Source organism: Hemiscyllium ocellatum, chromosome 48 (assembly GCF_020745735.1).
Source record: "Hemiscyllium ocellatum isolate sHemOce1 chromosome 48, sHemOce1.pat.X.cur, whole genome shotgun sequence".
Taxonomy (NCBI): domain Eukaryota; kingdom Metazoa; phylum Chordata; class Chondrichthyes; order Orectolobiformes; family Hemiscylliidae; genus Hemiscyllium; species Hemiscyllium ocellatum.
Genome location: NC_083448.1, coordinates 5426347 through 5452567, shown reverse-complemented (window position 1 = coordinate 5452567; position 26221 = coordinate 5426347). Strand labels below are relative to the sequence as shown.

Genomic DNA, 26221 nt, shown 5'->3' with positions numbered 1-26221 from the left:
TTCCCCCTGGGGTGGGGGAGTCCAGAACTAGAGGGGCATAGGTTTAGGGTGAGAGGGGAAAGATATAAAAGGGACCTAAGGGGCAACTTTTTCACACAGAGGGTGGGACGTGTATGGAATGAGCTGCCAGAGGAAGTGGTGGAGGCTGGTACAATTGCAACATTGAAGAGGCATTTGGATGGGTATATGAATAGGAAGGGTTTGGAGGGATATGGGCCAGGTGCTGGCAGGTGGGATTGGATTGGGTTGAGATATCTGGGTCAGCATGGACGGGTTGGACCGAAGGGTCTGTTTCCGCACTCTCTGACTCCCCGACCCTGGTTTCCACCATGGATCAAATATGTGTCTGAGTGGGCCTGGAATATTTTCTTTGACTGGGGCGAGAGAGAGCACGCCAATAATGTTTAAACAAAAAAGCCAGCACAGTCCTGAACTGGAGGTTACCAGCCAGAGCCTGACGATAACGTCGATGGAAAAGCCGATGGGAACGGGTTTGCAACCAGAACGCGCTGCCTCAGAATGTAGGCCGAAGACATAGGAGGATGACAAGAGAGAGAGAGGGACCCCGGTTCATAAGGGGAAACACAGTCGATTTATTCCCGACAATCGGAATGAGTTACCGTTCGAAACACAGTCGCGGGTGTGAGAGGGTGACTCCTCGATAATCCCAAAACCGCGGAGGAAGAGGATTTGGGAATACCCGAGGGGTTGGTGCGAGAAATAAGTAGGAATCTCCCAACAGGATGCAGATTGAGGTATCCCCCTCTCTCTCCCTCACAATGGCACTTCGGAGAGTTGTGGTCTGGAGTCAGGTGTAGGTCCCGGAGAAAAAGAGGCACTATTCCCGGGATGGGTCTGACAGTCCAGGGCGGGTCTCGCTCTCTCTCTCACGTACTGAGCTCCATTCCAGACTTATCCCAACTCCCGCGGCGGGAATGGAGCCCACTCTCCCGGGAAGCGGCCGCGCCGGACGCCGGGCAGGTGACGCTGTGGCTCCTCCTCTCTCGCCCACGCTCCGGGGAAATCTGACAGCTGGTTGCGGAGAAGCGGGATCGTCGGGGGTGGGGGGGGGGGGTGTTGGGGGGGGCGGGGGAGGGGAGTTTGAGGTTCACTCCGGCAGAGTCGGCGGGAATCCGGAAGCCGTTCCGGACAGCCCCCAGACGATGGGAAGCCGGGACGCAACCCGAGAGAATCGATGGGAATCCGGGATGCGAAAACGGGAAGCGGGCTCGCTGGGACGGATTCGGTGGGAACCTGGGGGCCGATTCCAGATAGGAATCCAGGGAGTAATTCCCGAGGGAGCTCGGGGAGACTCTGGAGTCCGGACTTACCGTGCTAGAAACAGTGGGAATCCAGTAATTCCCAGGAATGAGTGGGGGGTGTCAGGACCGCCGGGGAAGCCATCCCATCCCGGAATGGGTCCTGAGATAGCGGGATTTGCTGGGATCAGTGCAGACACTGTGGAAGTAAGGGGCCAGCAGAACTGAAGCAAAAACACAGAGCAGCATTCCAGGGATTTCAGAAAGGGGGCAGTACAAAGTTAGGAAATCTGCACGGTCCCAAAGCCGCCTGGCATTCCACTGGGGAACGCTGGGAGTCATGGAGTAGGGGCCGGAGGGGATTACCTGGGGGAGAATGAGAGACAAGGAGGTCAGAACACGAACAGCACAAGGTAACAAGAGTTCAATCACAGCGAGAGCAGCACTTTACCCCGGCCTGGCACGTCACTACGGCAACAACACCGTATTCTCAAAGAGGACCAACTGGGGGTCAACTCCAGGCCCAGTCAGGGTCAACGTCAGCAACAGCAGGGAGCGGCCTGTCACACACTGACCCGCCCTGTCACACACTGACCCGCCCCTGTCACACACTGACCCGCTCTGTCACACACACTGACCCGCCCTGTCACACACTGACCTGCCCTGTCACACACACTGACCCGCTCTGTCACACACACTGACCCGCCCTGTCACACACACTGACCCGCTCTGTCACACACACTGACCCGCCCTGTCACACACACTGACCCGCCCTGTCACACACTGACCCGCCCTGTCACACACTGACCCGCCCTGTCACACACACTGACCCACCCCTGTCACACACTGACCCGCCCTGTCACACACACTGACCCGCCCTGTCACACACTGACCCGCCCTGTCACACACACTGACCCGCTCTGTCACACACACTGACCCGCCCTGTCACACACTGACACGCCCTGTCACACACTGACACGCCCTGTCACACACACTGACCCGCCCTGTCACACACACTGACCCGCCCTGTCACACACTGACCTGCCCTGTCACACACACTGACCCGCCCTGTCACACACTGACCCGCCCTGTCACACACACTGACCCGCTCTGTCACACACACTGACCCGCCCTGTCACACACTGACACGCCCTGTCACACACTGACACGCCCTGTCACACACACTGACCCGCCCTGTCACACACACTGACCCGCCCTGTCACACACTGACCTGCCCTGTCACACACACTGACCCGCCCTGTCACACACTGACCCGCCCTGTCACACACACTGACCCGCTCTGTCACACACACTGACCCGCCCTGTCACACACTGACCCGCCCTGTCACACACTGACTCGCCCTGTCACACACTGACCCGCCCTGTCACACACATTGACCCACCCTGTCACACACACTGACCCGACCTGTCACACACTGACCCTCCCTGTCACACACACTGACCCGACCTGTCACACACACTGACCCGACCTGTCACACACTGACTCACCCTGTCAACACACTGACTCGCCCTGTCACACACTGACCCGACCTGTCACACACACTGACCCGACCTGTCACACACTGACTCACCCTGTCAACACACTGACTCGCCCTGTCACACACTGACCCACCCTGTCACACACACTGACTCACCCTGTCACACACTGACCCGACCTGTCACGCACACTGACTCGCCCTGTCACACACTGACCCGCCCTGTCACACACTGACCCGCCCTGTCACACACACTGACCCACCCTGTCACACACACTGACCTGACCTGTCACACACTGACCCTCCCTGTCACACACACTGACCCGACCTGTCACACACTGACCCGACCTGTCACACACACTGACCCGACCTGTCACACACTGACCCGCGCTGTCACACACTGACTCGCCCTGTCACACACTGACTCGCCCTGTCACACACTGACCCGCCCTGTCACACACTGACCCACCCTGTCACACACACTGACCCACCCTGTCACACACTGACCCGACCTGTCACACACACTGACCCGCTCTGTCACACACTGACCCGCTCTGTCACACACACTGACCCCCCCGTCACACACTGACCCGCCCTGTCACACACACTGACCCACCCTGTCACACACACTGACCTGACCTGTCACACACTGACCCGACCTGTCACACACACTGACCCGATCTGTCACACACTGACTCACCCTGTCACACACTGACCCGCGCTGTCACACACTGACTCGCCCTGTCACACACTGACTCGCCTTGTCACACACTGACCCACCCTGTCACACACTGACCCACCCTGTCACAGACTGACCCGCCCTGTCACAGACTGACCCGCCCTGTCACACACACTGACCCGACCTGTCACACACTGACCCGACCTGTCACACACTGACCCGACCTGTCACACACACTGACCCACCATGTCACACACACTGACCCACCCTGTCACATACTGACTCGCCCTGTCACACACTGACCCGCGCTGTCACACACTGACTCGCCCTGTCACACACTGACTCGCCCTGTCACACACTGACCCGCCCTGACACACACTGACCCGCCCTGTCACACACACTGACCCGCTCTGTCACACACACTGACCCGCTCTGTCACACACTGACCCGCCCTGTCACACACACTGACCCACCCTGTCACACACTGACCCGCCCTGTCACACACTGACCCACCCTGTCACACACTGATCCGCTCCTGTCACACACACTGACCCGCCCTGTCACACACTGACTCGCCCTGTCACACACTGACACGCCCTGTCACACACACTCACCCGCCCTGTCACACAGGCTGACCCGCCCTGTCACACACTGACCCGCCCTGTCACACACTGACCCGCTCTGTCACACACACTGACCCGCTCTGTCACACACACTGACCCGCTCTGTCACACACTGACCTGCCCTGTCACACACTGACCCGCCCTGTCACACACTGACCTGCCCTGTCACACACTGACCTGCCCTGTCACACACACTGACCCGCCCTGTCACACACTGACCTGCCCTGTCACACACTGACCCCCCCCGTCACACACTGACCCGCTCTGTCACACACTGACCCGCCCTGTCACACACTGACCCGCCCAGTCACACACTGACCCGCCCTGTCACACACACTGACCCGCCCTGTCACACACTGACCTGCCCTGTCACACACACTGACACGCCCTGTCACACACACTGACCCGCCCTGTCACACACTGACCTGCCCTGTCACACACTGACCCGCTCTGTCACACACTGACACGCCCTGTCACACACTGACCCGCCCAGTCACACACTGACCCGCCCAGTCACACACTGACCCGCCCTGTCACACACTGACCCGCTCTGTCACACACTGACCCGCCCTGTCACACACACTGACCCGACCTGTCACACACACTGACCCGACCTGTCACACACTGACTCACCCTGTCACACACTGACCCGCCCTGTCACACACACTGACCCGACCTGTCACACACTGACCCGCCCCGTCACACACTGACCTGCTCTGTCACACACTGACCAGCCCCTGTCACACACACTGACCCGCCCTGTCACACACACTGACCCGCTCTGTCACACACTGACCCTCCCTGTCACACACACTGACCCGCCCCTGTCACACACACTGACCCGCTCTGTCACACACTGACCCTCCCTGTCACACACACTGACCCGCCCCTGTCACACACACTGACCCGCCCTGTCACACACACTGACCCGCTCTGTCACACACTGACCCGCTCTGTCACACACACTGACCTGCCCTGTCACACACTGACCCGCTCTGTCACACACTGACCCGCCCTGTCACACACTGACCCGCCCTGTCACACACTGACCTGCCCTGTCACACACTGACCTGCTCTGTCACACACACTGACCCGCCCTGTCACACACACTGACCCGCCCTGTCACACACTGACCCGCTCTGTCACACACTGACCTGCCCTGTCACACACTGACCCGCCCTGTCACACACTGACCCGCCCTGTCACACACTGACCTGCCCTGTCACACACACTGACCCGCCCTGTCACACACTGACCCGCCCTGTCACACACTGACCCGCCCTGTCACACACTGACCTGCCCTGTCACACACACTGACCCGCCCTGTCTCACACTGACCCGCCCTGTCTCACACTGACTCGCCCTGTCACACACTGACCCACCCTGTCACACACACTGACCCGCCCTGTCACACACTGACCCGCTCTGTCACACACTGACCCGCCCTGTCACACACACTGACCCGACCTGTCACACACTGACCCGCCCTGTCACACACACTGACCCGACCTGTCACACACTGACCCGACCTGTCACACACTGACTCACCCTGTCACACACTGACCCGCGCTGTCACACACACTGACCCGACCTGTCACACACTGACCCGCCCTGTCACACACACTGACCCGACCTGTCACACACTGACCCGACCTGTCACACACTGACTCACCCTGTCACACACTGACCCGCGCTGTCACACACTGACTCGCCATGTCACACACTGACCCGCCCTGTCACACACACTGACACGCCCTGTCACACACTGACACGCCCCGTCACATACTGACCCGACCTGTCACACACTGACCCGACCTGTCACACACTGGCCTGCCCTGTCACACACACTGACCCGCTCTGTCACACATTGACCCGCCCTGTCACACGCTGACCCGCCCTGTCACACACACTGACCCGCCCTGTCACACATTGACCCGCCCTGTCACACATTGACCCGCCCTGTGACACACACTGACCCGCTCTGTCACACACACTGACCCGCCCTGTCACACACTGACTCGCCCTGTCACACACTGACCCACCCTGTCACACACACTGACTCGCCCTGTCACACACTGACCTGACCTGTCACACACTGACCCGCCCTGTCACACACACTGACCCGCCCTGTCACACACTGACCCGCTCTGTCACACACACTGACCCGCCCTGTCACACACTGACCCGCTCTGTCACACACTGGCCCGCCCCATTACACACTGACTCGCCCTTTCTCACACTGACCTGACCTGTCACACACTGACCCGACCTGTCACACACTGACCCGACCTGTCACACACTGACTCACCCTGTCACACACTGACCCGCGCTGTCACACACTGACTCGCCATGTCACACACTGACCCGCCCTGTCACACACACTGACACGCCCTGTCACACACTGACACGCCCTGTCACACACTGACACGCCCCGTCACATACTGACCCGACCTGTCACACACTGACCCGACCTGTCACACACACTGATCCGCTCTGTCACACATTGACCCGCCCTGTCACACGCTGACCCGCCCAGTCACACATTGACCCGCCCTGTCACACATTGACCCGCCCTGTCACACACACTGACCCGCTCTGTCACACACACTGACCCACTCTGTCACACACACTGACCCGCCCTGTCACACACTGACCCGCCCTGTCACACACTGACCCGCCCTGTCACACACACTGACCCGCCCTGTCACACACTGACCCGCCCTGTCACACACTGACCCGCTCTGTCACACACACTGACCCGCCCTGTCACACACTGACCCGCTCTGTCACACACTGACTCGCCCTGTCACACACTGACCCACCCTGTCACACACTGACCCACCCTGTCACACACTGACCCGCCCTGTCACACACTGACCCGCCCTGTCACACACACTGACCCGACCTGTCACACACTGACCCGACCTGTCACACACACTGACCCGCCCTGTCACACACACTGACCCGACCTGTCACACACTGACCCGACCTGTCACACACACTGACACGCCCTGTCACACACTGACTCGCCCCTGTCACACACTGACCCGCGCTGTCACACACTGACTCGCCCTGTCACACACTGACCCGCCCTGTCACACACTGACCCGCCCTGTCACACACACTGACCCGCTCTGTCACACACACTGACCCGCTCTGTCACACACTGACCCGCCCTGTCACACACTGACCCGCCCTGTCACACACTGGCCCGCCCCATTACACACTGACTCGCCCTTTCTCACACTGACTCGCCCTGTCACACACACTGACCTGACCTGTCACACACTGACCCGACCTGTCACACACTGACTCACCCTGTCACACACTGACTCACCCTGTCACACACTGACCCGCCCTGTCACACACTGACCCGCCCTGTCACACACACTGACCCGACCTGTCACACACACTGACCCACCATGTCACACACACTGACCCACCATGTCACACACTGACTCACCCTGTCACACACTGACCCGCTCTGTCACACAGGCTGACCCGCCCTGTCACATACTGACCCGCCCTGTCACACACTGACCCGCCCTGTCACACACTGACTCGCCTTGTCACACACTGACCCGCTCTGTCACACACTGACCCGCCCTGTCACACACACTGACCCGCCCTGTCACACACTGACCCGCCCTGTCACACACTGACTCGCCCTGTCACACACTGACCCGCTCTGTCACACACACTGTCCCGCCCTGTCACACACTGACTCGCCCTGTCACACACTGACACGCCCTGTCACACACACTGACCCGCTCTGTCACACACTGACCCGCCCAGTCACACACTGACCCGCCCAGTCACACATTGACCCGCCCTGTCACACATTGACCCGCCCTGTCACACACACTGACCCGCTCTGTCACACACACTGACCCACTCTGTCACACACACTGACCCACTCTGTCACACACACTGACCCGCCCTGTCACACACTGACCCGCCCTGTCACACACTGACCCGCCCTGTCACACACACTGACCCGCTCTGTCACACACACTGACCCGCCCTGTCACACACTGACCCGCCCTGTCACACACTGACCCGCTCTGTCACACACACTGACCCGCCCTGTCACACACTGACCCGCTCTGTCACACACTGACTCGCCTTGTCACACACTGACCCACCCTGTCACACACTGACCCACCCTGTCACACACTGACCCGCCCTGTCACAGACTGACCCGCCCTGTCACACACACTGACCCGACCTGTCACACACTGACCCGACCTGTCACACACACTGACCCACCATGTCACACACACTGACTCACCCTGTCACACACTGACCCGCGCTGTCACACACTGACCCGCCCTGTCACACACTGACCCGCCCTGTCACACACACTGACCCGCTCTGTCACACACACTGACCCGCTCTGTCACACACTGACCTGCCCTGTCACACACTGACCCGCCCTGTCACACACTGACCCGCCCTGTCACACACTGACCCACCCTGTCACACACTGATCCGCTCCTGTCACACACACTGACCCGCCCTGTCACACACTGACTCGCCCTGTCACACACTGACCCGCCCTGTCACACACACTCACCCGCTCTGTCACACAGGCTGACCCGCCCTGTCACATACTGACCCGCCCTGTCACACACTGACCCGCCCTGTCACACACTGACTCGCCTTGTCACACACTGACCCACCCTGTCACACACACTGACCCGCCCTGTCACACACTGACCCGCCCTGTCACACACTGACCCACCCTGTCACATACTGATCCGCTCCTGTCACATACACTGACCCGCCCTGTCACACACTGACTCGCCCTGTCACACACTGACCCGCCCTGTCACACACACTCACCCGCTCTGTCACACAGGCTGACCCGACCTGTCACACACTGACTCACCCTGTCACACACTGACCCGCGCTGTCACACACTGACTCGCCCTGTCACATACTGACCCGCCCTGTCACACACTGACCCGCCCTGTCACACACTGACCCGCTCTGTCACACACACTGTCCCGCCCTGTCACACACTGACTCGCCCTGTCACACACTGACACGCCCTGTCACACACACTGACCTGCCCTGTCACACACTGACCCGCTCTGTCACACACACTGACCTGCCCTGTCACACACTGACCCGCTCTGTCACACACACTGACACGCTCTGTCACACACACTGACCCGCCCTGTCACACACTGACCCACCCTGTGACACACACTGACCCGCTCTGTCACACACACTGACCCGCTCTGTCACACACACTGACCCGCCCTGTCACACACTGACCCGCTCTGTCACACACACTGACCCGCTCTGTCACACACACTGACCCGCCCTGTCACACACTGACCTGCCCTGTCACACACTGACCTGCCCTGTCACACACTGACCCGCCCTGTCACACACTGACCTGCCCTGTCACACACACTGACCCACCCTGTCACACACTGACCTGCCCTGTCACACACTGACCCGCCCTGTCACACACTGACCTGCCCTGTCACACACACTGACCCGCCCTGTCTCACACTGACCCGCCCTGTCACACACACTGACCCGCCCTGTCACACACACTGACCCCCCCGTCACACGCTGACCCGCCCAGTTACACACACTGACCCGCTCTGTCACACACTGACCTGCCCTGTCACACACTGACCCGCCCTGTCACACACTGACCTGCCCTGTCACACACTGACCCGCCCTGTCTCACACTGACCCACCCTGTCACACACACTGACCCGCTCTGTCACACACTGACCCGCCCTGTCACACATTGACCCGCCCAGTCACACACTGACCCGCCCTGTCACACACACTGACCCGCCCTGTCACACACTGGCCCGCCCCATTACACACTGACCTGACCTGTCACACACTGACCCGACCTGTCACACACTGACCCGCCCCGTCACACACTGACTCGCCCTGTCACACACTGACTCACCCTGTCACACACTGACTCACCCTGTCACACACTGACTCGCCATGTCACACACACTGACCCGCGCTGTCACACACTGACCCGACCTGTCACACACTGACCCGACCTGTCACACACTGACCCGCCCCGTCACACACTGACCCGCTCTGTCACACACACTGACCCGCCCCTGTCACACACACTGACCCGCCCTGTCACACACACTGACCCGCTCTGTCACACACTGACCCTCCCTGTCACACACTGACCCGCCCCTGTCACACACACTGACCCGCCCTGTCACACACACTGACTCGCCCTGTCACACACTGACCCACCCTGTCACACACACTGACCTGACCTGTCACACACTGACCCACCCTGTCACACACACTGATCCGACCTGTCACACACTGACCCGACCTGTCACACACTGACTCGCCCTGTCACACACTGACCCGCCCTGTCACACACTGACCCGCTCTGTCACACACTGGCCCGCCCCATTACACACTGACTCTACCTTTCTCACACTGACCCACCCTGTCACACACTGACTCACCCTGTCACACACTGACTCACCCTGTCACACACTGACCCGCCCTGTCACACACTGACTCGCCATGTCACACACTGACCCGCCCTGTCACACACTGACCCGCCCTGTCACACACACTGACTCGCCCTGTCACACACTGACACGCCCTGTCACACACTGACCCGCCCCGTCACACACTGACCCGACCTGTCACACACTGACCCGCCCCGTCACACACTGACCCGCTCTGTCACACACTGACCCGCTCTGTCACACACTGACCCGCCCCTGTCACACACACTGACCCACCATGTCACACACTGACACGGTCTGTCACACACTGACCCGCTCTGTCACACACACTGACACGCTCTGTTACACACACTGACCCACCCTGTCACACACACTGACCCGCTCTGTCACACACTGACCCGCCCTGTCACACACTGACCCACCCTGTCACACACTGACTCACCCTGTCACACACTGACCCGCCCTGTCACACACTGACCCGCCCTGTCACACACTGACTCACCCTGTCACACACTGACCCGCCCTTTCTCACACTGACCCACCCTGTCACACACTGACTCACCCTGTCACACACTGACCCGCCATGTCACACACTGACTCGCCATGTCACACACTGACCCGCCCTGTCACACACTGACCCACCCTGTCACACACACTGACTCGCCCTGTCACACACTGACACGCCCTGTCACACACTGACCCGCCCCGTCACACACTGACCCGACCTGTCACACACTGACCCGCCCCGTCACACACTGACCCGCTCTGTCACACACTGACCCGCTCTGTCACACACTGACCCGCCCTTTCTCACACTGACCCACCCTGTCACACACTGACTCACCCTGTCACACACTGACCCGCCCTGTCACACACTGACTCACCCTGTCACACACTGACCCGCCCTGTCACACACTGACTCGCCATGTCACACACTGACCCGCCCTGTCACACACTGACTCGCCATGTCACACACTGACCCGCCCTGTCACACACTGACCCGCCCTGTCACACACACTGACTCGCCCTGTCACACACTGACACGCCCTGTCACACACTGACCCGCCCCGTCACACACTGACCCGACCTGTCACACACTGACCCGCTCTGTCACACACTGACCCGCTCTGTCACACACTGACCCGCCCCTGTCACACACACTGACCCACCATGTCACACACTGACACGGTCTGTCACACACTGACCCGCTCTGTCACACACACTGACACGCTCTGTTACACACACTGACCCACCCTGTCACACACACTGACCCGCTCTGTCACACACTGACCCGCCCTGTCACACACTGACCCGCCCTGTCACACACTGACCCGCCCAGTCACACACTGACCCGCCCTGTCACACACACTGACCCGCCCTGTCACACACTGACCCGCCCTGTCACACACTGACCCGCCCTGTCACACACACTGACCCGCCCTGTCACACACTGACCCGCTCTGTCACACACTGGCCCGCCCTGTCACACACACTGACCCGCCCAGTCACACACTGACCCGCCCTGTCACACACACTGACCCGCCCTGTCACACACTGACCCGCCCTGTCACACACTGACCCGCCCTGTCACACACACTGACCCGACCTGTCACACACACTGACCCGACCTGTCACACACTGACTCACCCTGTCACACACTGACCCGCGCTGTCACACACTGACTCGCCATGTCACACACTGACCCGCCCTGTCACACACACTGACCCGACCTGTCACACACTGACCCGACCTGTCACACACTGACCCGCCCCGTCACACACTGACCCGCTCTGTCACACACTGACCCGCCCCGTCACACACACTGACCCGCCCTGTCACACACACTGACCCGCTCTGTCACACACTGACCCTCCCTGTCACACACACTGACCCCCCCGTCACACACTGACCCGCCCTGTCACACACACTGACCCGCCCTGTCACACACACTGACTCGCCCTGTCACACACTGACCCACCCTGTCACACACACTGACCTGACCTGTCACACACTGACCCACCCTGTCACACACACTGACCCGACCTGTCACACACTGACCCGACCTGTCACACACTGACTCACCCTGTCAAACACTGACCCGCGCTGTCACACACTGACTCGCCCTGTCACACACTGACCCGCCCTGTCACACACTGACCCGCCCTGTCACACACACTGACCCGACCTGTCACACACTGACCCGACCTGTCACACACTGACCCACCCCGTCACACACTGACCCGCTCTGTCACACACTAACCCGCCGTCACACACTGACCCGCTCTGTCACACACACTGACCCGCCCTGTCACACACACTGACCCGCCCTGTCACACACTGACCCTCCCTGTCACACACACTGACCCGCCCCTGTCACACACACTGACCCGCCCTGTCACACACTGACCCGCTCTGTCACACACTGACCCGCCCTGTCACACACACTGACCCGCTCTGTCACACACTGACCCTCCCTGTCACACACACTGACCCGCCCCTGTCACACACACTGACCCGCCCTGTCACACACACTGACCCGCCCTGTCACACACACTGACCCGCCCTGTCACACACACTGACTCGCCCTGTCACACACTGACCCACCCTGTCACACACACTGACCTGACCTGTCACACACTGACCCACCCTGTCACACACACTGACCCGACCTGTCACACACTGACCCGACCTGTCACACACTGACTCACCCTGTCACACACTGACCCGCGCTGTCACACACTGACTCGCCCTGTCACACACTGACTCGCCCTGTCACACACTGACCCGCCCTGTCACACACACTGACCCGACCTGTCACACACTGACCCGACCTGTCACACACTGACTCACCCTGTCACACACTGACCCGCGCTGTCACACACTGACTCGCCATGTCACACACTGACCCGCCCTGTCACACACACTGACCCGACCTGTCACACACTGACCCGACCTGTCACACACTGACCCGCCCCGTCACACACTGACCCGCTCTGTCACACACTGACCCGCCCCTGTCACACACACTGACCCGCCCTGTCACACACACTGACCCGCTCTGTCACACACTGACCCTCCCTGTCACACACACTGACCCGCCCCTGTCACACACACTGACCCGCCCTGTCACACACACTGACTCGCCCTGTCACACACTGACCCACCCTGTCACACACTGACCCGCCCTGTCACACACTGACTCACGCTGTCACACACTGACCCGCTCTGTCACACACTGACCCGCCCCTGTCACACACACTGACCCGCCCCTGTCACACATTGACCCGCCCTGTCACACACTGACCCGTCCTGTCACACACACTGACCCGTCCTGTCACACACACTGACCCGCCCCTGTCACACACACTGACCCGCTCTGTCACACACACTGACCCGCCCTGTCACACACTGACCCGCTCTGTCACACACTGACCCACCCTGTCACACACACTGACCCACCCTGTCACACACACTGACTCACGCTGTCACACACTGACCCACCCTGTCACACACTGACCCACCCTGTCACACACACTGACCCGCCCTGTCACACACTGACCCGCCCCTGTCACACACACTGACTCACGCTGTCACACACTGACCCGCTCTGTCACACACTGACCTGCCCTGTCTCACACACTGACCCGCCCTGTCACACACACTGACCCGCTCTGTCACACACTGACCCGCCCCTGTCACACACTGACCCGCCCTGTCACACACTGACTCACGCTGTCACACACTGACCCGCTCTGTCACACACTGACCCGCCCCTGTCACACACACTGACCCGCCCCTGTCACACATTGACCCGCCCTGTCACACACTGACCCGTCCTGTCACACACACTGACCCGTCCTGTCACACACACTGACCCGCCCCTGTCACACACACTGACCCGCTCTGTCACACACACTGACCCGCCCTGTCACACACTGACCCGCTCTGTCACACACTGACCCACCCTGTCACACACACTGACCCACCCTGTCACACACACTGACTCACGCTGTCACACACTGACCCACCCTGTCACACACTGACCCACCCTGTCACACACACTGACCCGCCCTGTCACACACTGACCCGCCCCTGTCACACACACTGACTCACGCTGTCACACACTGACCCGCTCTGTCACACACTGACCCGCTCTGTCACACACACTGACCCGCCCTGTCACACACACTGACCCGTCCTGTCACACACGCTGACCCGCCCTGTCACACACTGACCCGCCCTGTCACACACTGACCCGCCCTGTCACACACTGACCTGCCCTGTCTCACACACTGACCCGCCCTGTCACACACACTGACCCGCTCTGTCACACACTGACCCGCCCCTGTCACACACTGACCCGCCCTGTCACACACTGACCCGCCCCTGTCACACACTGACCCGCCCCTGTCACACACTGACCCGACCTGTCACACACTGACCTGCCCCGTCACACACTGACCCGCCCTGTCACACACTGACCCGCCCTGTCACACACACTGACCCGCCCTGTCACACACACTGACCCGCCCTGTCACACACTGACCCACGTGGACCTGCTCTGTTGCCCCCCTTCTGACTGTGTTAGATACGAACACAGTCCACTTCTTCCTTTCGCTAGCCCTCTCCCCAAACCCCGCCTGTATTGGGTGATGGCGAACAAGTTTTTGCCAGGAACCAGTGACCGTGAACCACCCGTTAACCGAACCCGGTCACGATGGGGACCCGTGGTGTTTCCAACTGTGTGCATGTTCTGTGGATCGGGAACTGATGTTGGAGTTTGGCGTGAGGAATCCTCACTTACAGACCAGTTCCTGCCGGACCGTATGCGTTCTGCACCCTCGGGAATTTGAAATTGGTCATCTCCGAAAACTCCGGGCTGCGAACGAGAGAGGAGAAGGGGTCAGAGACGGCTGAGAGCAGAGGGGGTGAGGTAGAGGAGCCAGGGAGAGCAGGGTGATGTCTGCAGAGTGCAGGCTAAGGAGGGAGATTGGAGAGAGAGAGAGAGAGAGAGAGAGAGAGAGAGAGAGAGAGAGAGAGAACGATAGGGCTGTCATCATCACAGGGTGGTGAGCGGGGAAAACAGGAGGGAAGGGAGGATGCCAGGGACGATGAGGGCAAAGGAGAGTTGAGGGAGAGAAACTGTGACTATTGGAGGCAACAGCAGTGGGAGGCGACCTGTCCAGTCATACAGCATGGAGACAGACCCTTCGGCCCAACCCGACCAGATATCCCAACCCAATCTAGGCCCACCTGCCAGCACCCGGCCCATCTTCCTCCAAACCCTTCCTATTCATATACCCATCCAAATGCCTCTTAAATGTTGCAATTGTACCAGCCCCCACCACTTCCTCTGGCAGCTCGTTCCATACCCGTACCACCCTCTGTGTGAAAGAGTTGCCCCTTAGCTCCCTTTTAATTCTTTCCCCTTGAAGCTCTGAACAAAGCATTAGCTTTTCAAACGGCAGTTGCTGCTCCTGGAATTGGGAGAAACCTAAAAATACCTGGGGAAAAAAAAAGGAGCAGCTTTTCCAGCCGCAACTTTGTCCCATCCATCCGCCATCTTGGATTACCCAGAATCCAACTCCAAGGCCCGTCTCAATGCGCCTCCAAAATGGTTTCCCAGACTTTTCCCTCCATCCAGATGACCCCTGTTTTTAAATTGCGTATCTGCATGTTAAAGGGCGCGTTCATGATGGGCGTGTGTGTTCATGGGTCAGTGGGGTTTTCAATGGAAGTGGGGACGAATTACTGGGCAAAAAGAGTAGATTTCGCGTTCAAACTGCTCTCTGCTTCCCATTGGCCATGCTGTATCATGACAATGTTTGTGACAGAGAGAGAGAGAAAGAGAGAGACAAATTTCGGAGAGAGAGAGAGAGACAGACAAATACAGAGAGAGAAAGTGAGAGAGAGAGAAAGACAAAGATAGAGAGACAGTCAGAGAGAGAGACACACACAAATACAGAGAGAGAGAGTGAGACAGAGAGAGAGAGACAGAGACAGAGACAAATAGAGAGAGAGTGAGACAGAGAGAGAGAGACAGAGACAAAGATAGAGAGACAGAGAGAGAGAGAGAGAGAAAGAGACAGAGAGACAAATACAGAGAGAGACAGAGACAGAGACAAATAGAGAGAGAGTGAGACAGAGAGAGAGAGACAGAGACAAAGATAGAGAGACAGAGAGAGAGAGAGAGAAAGAGACAGAGAGACAAATACAGAGAGAGAGGGAGACAGAGACAAATAGAGAGAGAGAGAGAGACAGAGACAAAGATAGAGAGACAGAGAGAGAGAGAAAGAGACAGAGAGACAAATACAGAGAGAGAGAGGGAGACAGAGACAAATAGAGAGAGAGTGAGACAGAGAGAGAGACAGAGACAAAGATAGAGAGACAGAGAGAGAGAGAGAAAGAGACAGAGAGACAAATACCGAGAGAGAGAGTGAGACAGAGAGAGAGAGACAGAGACAGAGACGGAGGGAGAGAGAGAGAGACTGGATTTGGGGAGAGGGTACAGGAGGTCAGATGCCAGTTTAGCTGCTGCCTCACCGTCACTCCCCACCATCGGAGGGCACTGCCTACCTGTCCATTTTGTTCTTGATGGGGCGATAGTGTTTCGCTGTTTTCACCGCAAAGATGATACTCGGAATGAGGAACAGGGTACACCAGCCAAGGCAAAACCAGAAGGCGTTCTGTGGGAACGGCAACAGCGTCATGGCGATGCCAACTGCAGGGACAGATTGACTGCCGCCTGGTTCGGGCAGGCCAAACCACCCCCACCCCCACCACCCAGCCAGTCAGTCAGGCATGACTCGTGACGATATTTCCCTGCACGTCTCCCTCTATCCCAACCCCTTCCCCAGTCTAGACCCTCAGTGAATGTGTCAATTGAGTGGGGGCTGTCCCCCCCACCCCATCCAGGGCAAGTGGGGAGTATTCCCTCACACACCCTCCTGACTTGGGCCTTGTCGATGGTGGGGACAGGCTTTGGGGGGAGTCAGGAGGGGAGTTACTTGCTGCAGGATTCCCAGCCTCTGAGCTGCTCTTGTAGCCGCTGTGTTTATATGGGGCTGGTCCAGTTCAGTTTCTGATCAATGGTAACCTCCAAGATGTTGATAATGGGGGGATTCAGTGATGGTAACACCATTGAACGTCAAGGGGACGATGGTTAGATTCTCTCTTGTTGGTGATGTTAATAGCCTGGCATCTGTGTGGCACGGATATTACCGGTGTGCAGAGGGTGACGGGGCTCTATCACCTCGGGGTACAGACGCTGCGGATACAGTCCCATCCCAGGATGTCTGAAAAAGGCCTCGGGAGATTCCGAAAGTCGGGATCGAGAGGGTCGTGCTTCCCGGACAGGGATTCCCGCCTTGCTCACTTACCCAGGGATCGGTGATGTAGTCACAGGAAATGATGCGGGCGTTATCGAGGAGGATTGCAGCTGGCTGGCAAGACAGCAGGTCGTTGATAATCTGCAAGAGAAAGGCAACATGTTCCATGCTCCAACGGTGCCCCCTTACGGACCCCTGTCCAAATCCCAGAGGATAGGTGGTACACTGGGCACAGGGTTACCAACTCCCCTTTTATTGGCACTCTGCCATCACAGGCTCCCATTGCGGGCCCAAGCCAACGCCTAGGTGACCAAAAATATGGCAGAATCTCAAGGAGGTTGGGAAGGGATGTTTTCCAAATGGATGGGGGGGGTGGAGTGGGTGGGGCAAGAGGAGGTAGCCACAATCGCACCCCGCCCCCCTCCACCTCTTCCTCCCGCCCCGACCCCAGAAGGATGACAGAGAAAGGAGGGTGAGGCTTGGAGGATCATGGGATTTGCTTTGGTCAAGATGGCGTCTCCAATACTCACAGTGTCCCGGACCCAGTTCAGGTACTGGCTGAGGTATTGCTGTAGTCTATTGGTGAGGCACTGAGTGACCTGAAATCACAGAGAGAGATAGTTTGGCGTTAACAATACATGCCTTCCCATTTTTATTCATTCCCATAACCCTCCACGGACACCCTCCTGCCCATACCAAACCTCTCACGTCCGTTATGTTTGCACTCACAGGACGTGGGAACATCCCCAGTGTTTACTCCCCCCTGTTCCCCCCTCATCGTAACCTTCAGAAGGTGGGGGTGAGCTGCCATCTTGAACTGTGTGTGGTGTAGGGACCCCCCACACAGCGCCCTCAGGGAGGGAGTCCCAGGATTCTGACCCAGTGACACTGAAGGAACGGCCGATAGATTTTCGAGTCACGGACGGTGAGGGGAACTTGCAGGGGGGGGTGTTCCCATGTACCTGCTGCCCCCTTGTCCTCCCTGATGGAAGTGGCCGTGGGGTTTGGAAGGTGCTGTCTGAGGAGCCTGGGGGAGTTGCTGCAGTGTGTCTTGTAGATGGTACCCTCTGCTGCTACTGAGCGTCAGGGGGACGTGTGGAGGGAGTGGGGGTTTGTGGGTGTGGGGACAATCGAGCGGGGGCTGCTTTGTCCCTGGATGGTGTCGAGCATCTCGAGTGTTGTTGGAGCTGTCCCCCCATCCAGGGCAAGTGGGGAGTATTCCCTCACACACCCTCCTGACTTGGGCCTTGTCGATGGTGAGGGACAGACTTTGGGGGGAGTCAGGAGGGGAGTTACTCGCTGCAGGATTCCCAGCCTCTGAGCTGCTCTTGTAGCCGCTGTGTTTATATGGGGCTGGTCCAGTTCAGTTTCTGATCAATGGTAACCCCCAGGATGTTGATAGTGGGGGGGGATTCAGTGATGGTAACACCATTGAACGTCAAGGGGGCGATGGTTAGATTCTCTCTTGTTGGAGACGGTCATTGCTGGGCATTTGTGCAGCCCGTTTATAATGTACCACCAATGCACTAACGTGGCCTGGCTTGAATATTGTCCTAGTATTGCTGCGATCTCAATCCTGCTATCACAGTTTGGCTTCTGTCTCTCTCTCTCTCTCTCTCTCTCTCTCCCTCCCTCCCTCCGTCACTGTCGTTTTATCTATTTCTTGAGTAAGCCCTCTGGAGTGAAGGCTTTGTCCCTGGTTACGCTGGTCTACATTGTTACTGAAGCCCTCTCTGTCTGTGTTGCTCAAGTCTGTCAGCTCCCAAACTTACATTCCTGATGACGGAGAGGGTGGTGTTCGGAATCCTGTCCTCTGCTTCTGTGACGTTCTCCAGGGTCTGCTGTACCCTATCCTGAAATGAGAAAAAAAAACGTGTGTGTGTGTGTGTGCGCGTTATTCGGAAAGCGTTCACTCCTGCCTGACTGGGCAGCCTCACACTCTACCCACAGTGCTTTGCGCAGCAGCTAGACGCTCTCTCTCTCTCTCTCTCTCTCTCTCAGGACCTGAACTGAGGGCTTTCGGATTCCTGTCCGATTTCTCGACATTCCCAGGAATTTTCCGTCGGAAGTGACCAGACCGGCCTTCGCTGCCCGTCTCTCTTCGAACCGAAAGGGGCTGTTTTAGCCGCGTGTCCTGGAGTCACGTGTCGGGCCTGACAGGGTCAAGGCAGTTGACGTCCTCCCCTCCAACCTCCCACCAAAGAGACAGTAGGGAATGGACGTTCACAACGAGCACCCGGAGCTCTTCAGTGAATTTGGATGGCACAGTGGGATTCGAACCCACGAAGGTGGCCACCCTCCCTCCTCCCCGAAACAGGCCTCTGGATTAGAGGCAGCCAGCTGGGAGCCTACAGACCGGGTGGAGTGGACAGACAGGAACGCCCCGGGGCGGAGAAAGACAGATTGCCCACCCAACGCTCCATGGGGTTTGATGGTGGAAGGGGGAATAGGATTCCAGAGCGCGCGGTAAACACAGGAAGGAAGACATACCTGCACTATCGGAGCAAATGACGATAAATATTGGAAACTTGCGTTTAACTGGGCCTGAAAGAGAAGCAAAATTAGGAGTTGGCACTGCCTCCAGGCAAAGGGATGCCAAGCTATCTTCTGAAAACTGCTTTCTTGCTCCCTGTCCTCTCCATGCCTCCATTCTCCCTCTGCTTAATGGACGCCAGGACCTTGCCTGCACACTTCTGCATGTTGTTTCGTCTGACCTCTGCATGACCTTCCTTAATCGCCTCCTTGCCTTTATCCGCCTTCCGCCAGTTTTCTCTCTCCAAAATCGTCCGTCTACAACATCAGAGAAGATCAACAGAGCTCCTTGTCCTTCACTGATTCCTCAGCCAATACCCCATGATAAGCTCTAGATTCCATACAGCAGAGAATGGGAACCAGGTAAAGACGACCGACAGTTAACTGACAAAGACACAGGTCGCTGTTCTTTGCTCACGCACTTGCAACTGTTTCAACTCAACTAATAGGTCAGTTGCACCTTTGTTTCCCAGGCGATTCTTTGACCAATCAGTGTCAAACTGCCCTTCTTTAAAATGCAAACACAAGCCTAGCCGTTAACTGTCAAGCATCACTTCCTGGTGCATTCCCCCGTTGAGCTGTCTCAACCATTCAGGGTCCATCTACCAACACTGCTCTCCTCTCGTGATGTTAATTTTCCCCTTGAACTGGCATTCTTGCAAAGTGTCCTGAATTGTCCAAGAGATAACGATTCAACAAAAAGTGTCCTTTTCCAGCACTACTTAGATTATAAATCTGTTTAAAAGCTGTCCAAGGGTGGAAAGGCATTCACCAGTGCAAACCGTAACGCTAGTGTAGTTCTACTCGGGTCGCACAGCAGAAAAAATGTGCAGGACACTGTCAGCATCCGAACAACATTGTCGTCAACAATGGCCAAGAATTCACACTCACCAGGTGCCCTTCTATTGTCCTCACTGTCGTGTTCTGTATTTCGCGGAGTCTTGCAGCCTGCCTTGTTAAATTGCTTTGAATCTCAGGGTCAGCCTGTGGGCCGGAGGGGGAGAAATAGCAACAGCCAAGTCAGTGATCTATTAAGAAATGGTTGGCCACCTTTAACCAGCTCTGGCCATTCATAATAGTTGGCCACCATTAACTCAAGTCAGCTGGTATCAGCTATGGTTGGCCACCATTAGTAATAACTGTTCACAACTAATGATGGTTATCCCCCATGAACAACGGTTGGCCACCATTAGCAGTTATTGGCCACTGTTACTAATAGTTGGCCATCATCAATAGTGGCTGTTCACCAAGGGCAATTGTTAGCTGTTATGCGATATAATTGGCCACCAATGATAATTTTTATCCAGTAATTGTTGGTGTCTATTAGTTATAGTTGGCCTCCATTAGTCATAGTTATCCAAGAACAGCAATTATTGGCCACTATTAGTCATAATTGGCCACCATTAATAATGGTTATTCAACAATAGTAATTGTCGGTCACTATTAGTTATAGTTGGCCACCATTTGTCATAGTTATCCAACAATAAAAATTATTGGCCACTATTAGTTATAGCAGCCACCAGTAATAATGGCTCTCAAGCAATATAAATTGTTAGTCATTATTCGTTATAGTTGGTCACCATTAATAATGGTTGTCCAGTAACAGCAATTGTTGGTCACTATCAGTTATAGTTGGCCACCATTAGTCATAGTTATCCGACAATAGCAATTGTTGGCCACGATTAGTTATAGTTGGCCACCATTAGTAATAGTTATCCAACTATAGCAATTGTTGGTCACTATTAGTCATAGTTGGCCATCATTAATAATGGTTATCCAACAATAGTAATTGTCGGTCACTGTTAGTTATAGTTGGCCACCATTTGTCATAGTTATCCAACAATAAAAATTATTGGCCACTATTAGTTATAGCAGCCACCAGTAATAATGGCTCTCCAGCAATATAAATTGTTGGTCACTATTAGTCATAGTTGGCCACCACTAATAATGGTTATTCAACAATAGCAATTGTTGGTCACTATCAGTTATAGTTGTCCACCATTAATAATGGTTATCCAACAATAGTAATTGTTGGTCATTATCAGTTATAGTTGGCCACCATTAGTCATAGTTATCCAACTATAGCAATTGTTGGTCACTCTCAGTTGTAGCTGGCCACCATTAACAATGCTTATCTATGGCTGGCAGGACGTTGATCACTTTTAGCCTAATATTTGGTGACGCTAGCAAATAGGTCACCTTTCAACCGTGTGGCTTCCAGCCCTCCGGGCAAGTTCGTTTTGAATATTTCCATGACAACACAAAGTGTTCGCCATCTTGGTCTGACCAGAGGCTCAGTGACAAGAGGTGGGCAGCAGGTGGCAGCAGCGGGTTGGTCTCACTCACCTGATTGGACGCCAGATCTGTGAGGTTGTCAGCCAGGTTGAGGAGGGAGTCTGTCATAACCGGTTTATTAATCTGTCAGGGAAACATAAACACACTCAGAGCATGGCAGGCTTGGAGACAAGACACATGGTCCTGGGGACCGAACGGTAACATGGGACCACGGCTGGCACATCTCCTCACTCCTCACTCCCTCGCCCTCTCAAATCCCCCCTCAGATGCAGCAACAAAGCATTCCCCATCAACACTCGCCCCCCCCACCCCTCCCAACGTGTGAAGGGCAAATCCCAAGGGACTGCTTCCAAATCACTTTTCCCTCTGACTTCAAATTCCCTCCCACCCCCCCCCCCCCCCCCCGGTGACCAATCAGAGGCGAAAGGTTGGGGGAGGAAGTCGCATAACTGCCACGCTTCCCAGAATTCTCTCTCCCGCCCTCTGCGCTCCCCACTGCAGGCTGCCGTCGCCGTGGCAACACCACGCCAACCAATCGGCGTCCTTTCTCCCTCCCGCCGTGGATGCTGCCTTCTGGGTTGACTGGGTGGTCGAGTCAGGGATAATGTTGGTGCGGGCATCTCTCCCGGCAGAGAGAGCGCTCGCAGGGCCCGGGGGACGGAGCAGGGGGTCAGGGGGACGCCGCTGAGGGGCCGAATGGTCTCGGCAGGAGGGGCTCACCTGCTGAATGATCTCCGTGTAGTTGAGGTCCACTATCCCGCTGTTAACAAATGCCAGGAGGACCTGTCTCCCCCTGTCGTCCAGCACGGTCAGGTCACCCAGATCTACGTTGAGCTGCCCAGCGCTCTGCTCGAACTCTCCTGTGTGCTAAAGGAGGGAGAACCCGCCGTCAACTGCAGGCAACCCTTCGACCGCGACGCCCAGACTATCCCCTCCACCCCAGTCTCGATTGGCCACCCATTGGGGCTCTCTCCGCACAGCTCCCCCCCCCCCACCTCCCTGCTTCACGCGGTCGCCCTCGGCTACAAGGCCTGAGGCCTACATCCTGACGAGATACGTACGGTGCTGGCGTTCAGCAGGTCGTTCACCTCCGTCTTCTGTCTCTGAGGCAGCAGGTCAAACAGTGAGGCACCTTCCTCACAGCGTCTGAAAGCACAACGGGACGGGAAAGCGAGATTAACGGCAGTGATTCCGGCCGGGAATCCGGGCCTCAAATCCTACCAGGTAGGGTTTGGGGTTGGGATGGTGTTTCGGCGTTCATTCACGAGGGGGAATCGAGTTTAAGAGCCGCGCGGTTTTGCTGAGACCACACTTGGAATATTGTGTCCAGTTCTGGTCGCCCTACTATAGGAAAGATACAGAGGCTTTGGAGAGGGTGCAGAGGAGGTTTACTAGGACACTGCCGGGACTGGAGGGCTTGTCTTATGTAGTTAAAAATCACACCACACCAGGTTAGAGTCCAACTTTCGGAGCGCTGCTCTTTCATCAGATGATCGTGGAGTATAAGATTGTAAGACGCAAAAGTTTGCAGTCTGATGTGACTGAAATTATCTCTTGAAAAAGACCTGGATTTTTTTAAAAAAAGGACTTGTGAGAACAAATTTCTGGGATTGACACATGAAAGAACTGAAACCAACATGAAGATGAGAGACTTAATAAACAATCCGGGTCTTTTTCAATATATAATTTTAGTTCTATCACGTTGCAAACTTTTGCAATAAATTGTGTCCTTCACAACCAGCTGATGAAGGAGCGTCGCTCCGAAAGCTAGTGTGCTTCCAAATAAACATGTTGGACTCCAACCTGGTGTGGTGTGATTTTTAACTTTGTCCATCCCAGTCCAACCCCAACGTCTCCAAATCTCGCCTTGTGAAGAGAGCTCTGACTTATCTCTCTGGAGGGGAGGAGGATGAGAGATGACCTGATCCAGGGTAATGAGAGGCATGGGTAGAGTCAGTAGCCAGAGACTTTTCCCCAGGGCAGGACTGACTGGTACGGGGAGTCATAGTTTGAAGATACGAGGAGGAAGGGAGAGTTGGGAAGGCTTGATGGTGGAGACAGAGTCACTGGGGGACATTCGAGCGCTTGGACAGCAGTGAATGGAGGGGTGGGTAGGTTAGGATGAGGATTCCTCCTCGGCCCAACATCGTGGGCCGAAGGGCCTGTTCCGTGCGGTAATTTTTGATGCATGTTCCGGGACGGACCACTGCCCACGAGTGTCGGTGAAATCGTGGTGCCCCGCCATCTTGAAACCTCCCGGGCCGGACACGTGACTCCAGGTCGGCACGGCGACGCCAAGAAAGGGGGGGCGGGGGGGGGGGGGGTTGGGAAGAAGGGCGGACGAGTGATGAGCTTCGGTTCTGAGGAGGGAACGGAGATTTCGGAGGTGGGGGGGGGGGAAGCGGGGTCCTGCCCAGAGTTGAGCTGGCAGAGGGCGGGGAGGCGGGCGGCAGATGTAAACCGAGGTTGCAGAAGAAAGCGAGGAAGATGGGTCACCATCTTTGGTGGGCGATTTCACCAACCCTTGTGGGAGAGGGCATTGAGTAAGGAAACGCCAAGGGCACAATTCGAAAAAGAGGGAATACGGGGCTTGGGTGCACGGATCACTGAAGGTGGCAGGATAATTGGACAGAGCAGTTTAGGACACAGGGAGTTGGACAGCACGGAAGCAGACCCTTCGGCCCCAACGCCAACCAGATATCCTAACCTAATCGAGTCCCATTTAGAGTCATAGAGGTGTACAGCAGGGAAACAGACCCTTCGGTCCAACCCGTCCATGCCGACCCCAGATATCCCAACCCAATCTAGTCCCACCTGCCAGCACCCGGCCCATATCCCTCCAAACCCTTCCTATTCATATTCCCATCCAGATGCCTCTTAAATGTTGCAATTGTACCAGCCCCCACCACTTCCTCTGGCAGCTCATTCCATACCCGTACCACCCTCTGTGTGAAAAAGGTTGAGATGCCCCTCAGGTCTCTTTTATATCTTTCCCTCTCACCCTAAACCTATGCCCCTCTAGTTCTGGACTCCCCCACCCCAGGGAAAAGACTTTGCCTATTTATCCTATCCATGTCCCCTCATAATTTTGTAAATCTCTATAAGGTCACCCCTCAGCCTCTGATGCTCCAGGGAAAACAGCCCCAGCCTGTTCAACCTCTCCCTGTAGCTCAAACCCTCCAACGCTGGTAACATCCTTGTAAATCTTTTCTGAACCCTTTTAAGTTTCACAACATCTTTCCGATAGGAAGGAGACCAGAATTGCACACAATATTCCAACAGCGGCCTAACCAATGTCCTGTACAGCCGCAACATGACCTCCCAACTCCAGTACTCAATACTCTGACCAATAAAGGAAAGCATACCAAACGCCGCCTTCACTATCCTATCTACCTGCGACTCCACTTTCAAGGAGCTATGAACCTGCACTCCAAAGGTCTCTTTGTTCAGCAACACTCCCTAGGACCTTACCATTAAGTGGATAAGTCCTGCTAAGATTTGCTTTCCCAAAATGCAGC

At 56.7% G+C, this 26221-nt stretch overlaps 1 protein-coding gene across 1 annotated transcript in view; it reads right to left on the bottom strand.

The window, feature by feature from the left end:
• Positions 1-573: 573 nt before the first annotated feature.
• The window catches only part of LOC132836982 (prominin-2-like), a 47733-nt gene continuing 22085 nt past the window's right edge, over positions 574-26221 (bottom strand). Inside the window, exons 15-25 of the mRNA XM_060856588.1 lie at positions 23765-23849; positions 23424-23570; positions 22755-22826; positions 21300-21392; positions 20367-20420; positions 19649-19729; positions 18407-18475; positions 17928-18017; positions 17125-17234; positions 15353-15427; positions 574-1625 (exon numbers count right to left, since the gene is read on the bottom strand). Of these exons, the coding sequence (XP_060712571.1) occupies positions 1622-1625; positions 15353-15427; positions 17125-17234; positions 17928-18017; positions 18407-18475; positions 19649-19729; positions 20367-20420; positions 21300-21392; positions 22755-22826; positions 23424-23570; positions 23765-23849 (880 nt within the window). The 3' untranslated portion in view covers positions 574-1621. The remainder of the gene's footprint in view (positions 1626-15352; positions 15428-17124; positions 17235-17927; positions 18018-18406; positions 18476-19648; positions 19730-20366; positions 20421-21299; positions 21393-22754; positions 22827-23423; positions 23571-23764; positions 23850-26221) is intronic.